The sequence below is a fragment of the Penaeus monodon genome, chromosome 23 (assembly GCF_015228065.2).
Source record: "Penaeus monodon isolate SGIC_2016 chromosome 23, NSTDA_Pmon_1, whole genome shotgun sequence".
In the NCBI taxonomy this organism is placed as follows: Eukaryota; Metazoa; Arthropoda; class Malacostraca; order Decapoda; family Penaeidae; genus Penaeus; species Penaeus monodon.
This window is the reverse complement of record NC_051408.1, coordinates 33,608,060-33,610,560: the sequence shown is the minus strand read 5'-3', so window position 1 is coordinate 33,610,560 and position 2,501 is coordinate 33,608,060. Positions and strand designations below refer to the sequence as shown.

General features: G+C 40.9%; 1 protein-coding gene across 2 annotated transcripts in view; it reads right to left on the bottom strand.

The window, feature by feature from the left end:
• The window catches only part of LOC119587935 (UDP-glycosyltransferase UGT5-like), a 9,304-nt gene that overhangs the window by 378 nt on the left and 6,425 nt on the right, over positions 1–2,501 (bottom strand). For both annotated transcript variants that reach the window (XM_037936645.1, XM_037936647.1), the window contains exons 5-7: positions 2,204–2,368; positions 1,701–1,923; positions 1,162–1,381 (exon numbers count right to left, since the gene is read on the bottom strand). In XM_037936645.1, the coding sequence (XP_037792573.1) occupies positions 1,162–1,381; positions 1,701–1,923; positions 2,204–2,368 (608 nt within the window). The remainder of the gene's footprint in view (positions 1–1,161; positions 1,382–1,700; positions 1,924–2,203; positions 2,369–2,501) is intronic.

Below are 2,501 nucleotides of genomic sequence, written 5' to 3'. Positions count from 1 at the left end.
CTTTGTTTTGACGTAGTGATAATTTTTTCACATTCAGTGAAGAACCACCTCTTAGAATAATGAAACGCATATAGTTGGGGACCTTTTTGCTTTCTATAAAGCTCTGACGTTGCATTAATAAACTGATAAATACATAAGAACAGTTATACCAGATCCTAGAATTCCTGCATATTAACTCTTGCATCATATAAATACAATGGGAGACATTATTTTCTTTAAAAAGGCGTGTGGCTTCAAAGCATATACTGATTTCTTACGGAAGCTGAAATACAGCTAAAATGGACTTTTTTTCAGTGGATACTATGGAAGGAGATAGAAAATGAAAGAGAGAAAGGGTATTCCACCAACAATATTTACTATTTATGAGGCTAATCATCAAACTGAGGCACAGAGAGTACACATTTTTTCAAAACTCCTAAGAAAAGACAGGAAGGCAGACAAAATGTCATAGGTTTATACCTTTTGCCAATAAAATTCTCACAACCAGTTGCTCATGAGAAAATTGTCTTTAAATGCAGTTTATGGGTCTTTGAAAAATTTGACACTTCAAATCTTTGTTATGGCTGTTCCAGAGGGAGAACTTCCACACTTCATATCTTTGTTATGGTTGTTCTAGAGGGAGAACTTCCACACTTCAGATCTTTGCTATAGCTGTTCCAGCAAGGGAGTTTGCGTTTGTAGTACATGCGTACGTAGTATATCAACAATTATTACTAAGAATTCGATGGTGTTGTGGATTATCGTATATTCGTTACTGCCACAGGCTTACCAAATACTGATGTGCCCATCCAGTAAACAGAAAAACAACCCTTTCGCCAGACTGCATACACTGTCTATGTTGACATCACTGAGCTTCGCATCCCTTACTTCCCCAGTTTTGAAATACATACATTGTGTCATATTCCTTTTATATACACATAAACTGGGAATCAAACTCAAGAGCTTATAGATCTTACATTTTCTATATCAAAATAAATAGCGATGTAAACATATAAAGCTTACCTTCTTAAGCATGCTTCATCAAGTATCATAAATATAATATGAATATTACTCAGTAGTTCATGTTGCCACCACAAGTATCGCTCAACCCCCAAGTTTACAGAGACTAACTAATGTAGACAGCTATAGTTATGAATACAATATTCTGAGAGTCCTCCTTACTTGGGGTTATTGACGAGTTCCTGGAGACTGTTCACGATGAGCTCGACCGTCAGCTCCTCCCACACCAGCATCAGACCGAGTCCACTGGCCTGTATATCCATGCCATTCTTGGGCTGATCGCCAAAGATGGGGACCGCGAGGACTGGCGTGGAGTGGTAGAAGGACTCCTGAGTGCTGAGGAGTCCTCCGTGGGTGATGAAGACCCGGACGTTTGGATGAGCTGAGAGATCAGTGGTAAAACATATGAGCACATCCCTTCTAGGATTCTGTACTGCCTTGGTTATCTTCACCTAATATTTTGTTTCTTATTATGACGTAAAATCGTTTTAACCACATTTTTTTTTGTTCTTATATCATCGTGGCAATGGTTATTAGCAATATCATCAGTAAGGGCACAATTATGATAATATTAATTAATATCACAGGGAAAATCTAGACTTTTCTGCACCTCAGCATTATGATATTATAATAATATTAATCAATATCACAGGGAATATATAGATTTTTCTGCACCTCTGCCTTAGCTAAAGTTGACTCACCGAGAATATCCTGCTGCGGCAGCCACTTCCGCATCAGCACGTTGTCAGAGACGCCCTCCAGCGCCACCTCGTACTTCCAGATGACTCGCTGTTTGAGCTGCTTGAAGGCCTCCACGAACATATCTCGGTATTTCTTGGGCATCGACTGACCTTGAGCCACGGAGCCGAGACTGAAGTACACGACTCCCTCTGATCCTGCGCCGCTGATCCAGGACTCTAAATCCTGTAGGATATCGCAATAACTCGGGTTTACTGACAAACGACCATTTACCAATCTAAATCCTGATCAACATCGAATGTCACCGATATTCCATTTCTCTTCTGTGCTTTTTGATAATACCAAGGAGTACAGGTTTTAAATAAAGCTTTGGGTCCCCTTCAGAAATACGATTTGGAGAACATATGAATCACTGCTCTAAAGCCTATGGGGCAACAAAAATAAATGCGCACTGCCCCTTTGTCCATGCATATGCCAAAATCACTTAATAAGTACAGAACATCACCTTAGGAAGGGGCTTGCCAGGGCGACAGTGCATGGCCCCCACTTCCACCTGGGACGGCAGCAGAGGCAGAACACCAGTCACCGTGAAGTGGGAGTTCATCAAGGTAAGGCTCTGGTTGCGTTCGATATCCAGCAGCGGTGGAAGATCCGGGAACTGGGCCGAGATCTGGGAAAGCAAAGCACATATTCATACAATTCACGTCTTAGAAGAAAATTGTGGTCGTATTATCACATACAAGGGAGCGTTATGAATTGTTAGAAATTCCTAGTTGTCACCTGTCAGGGTCTTTTGGAAAGCT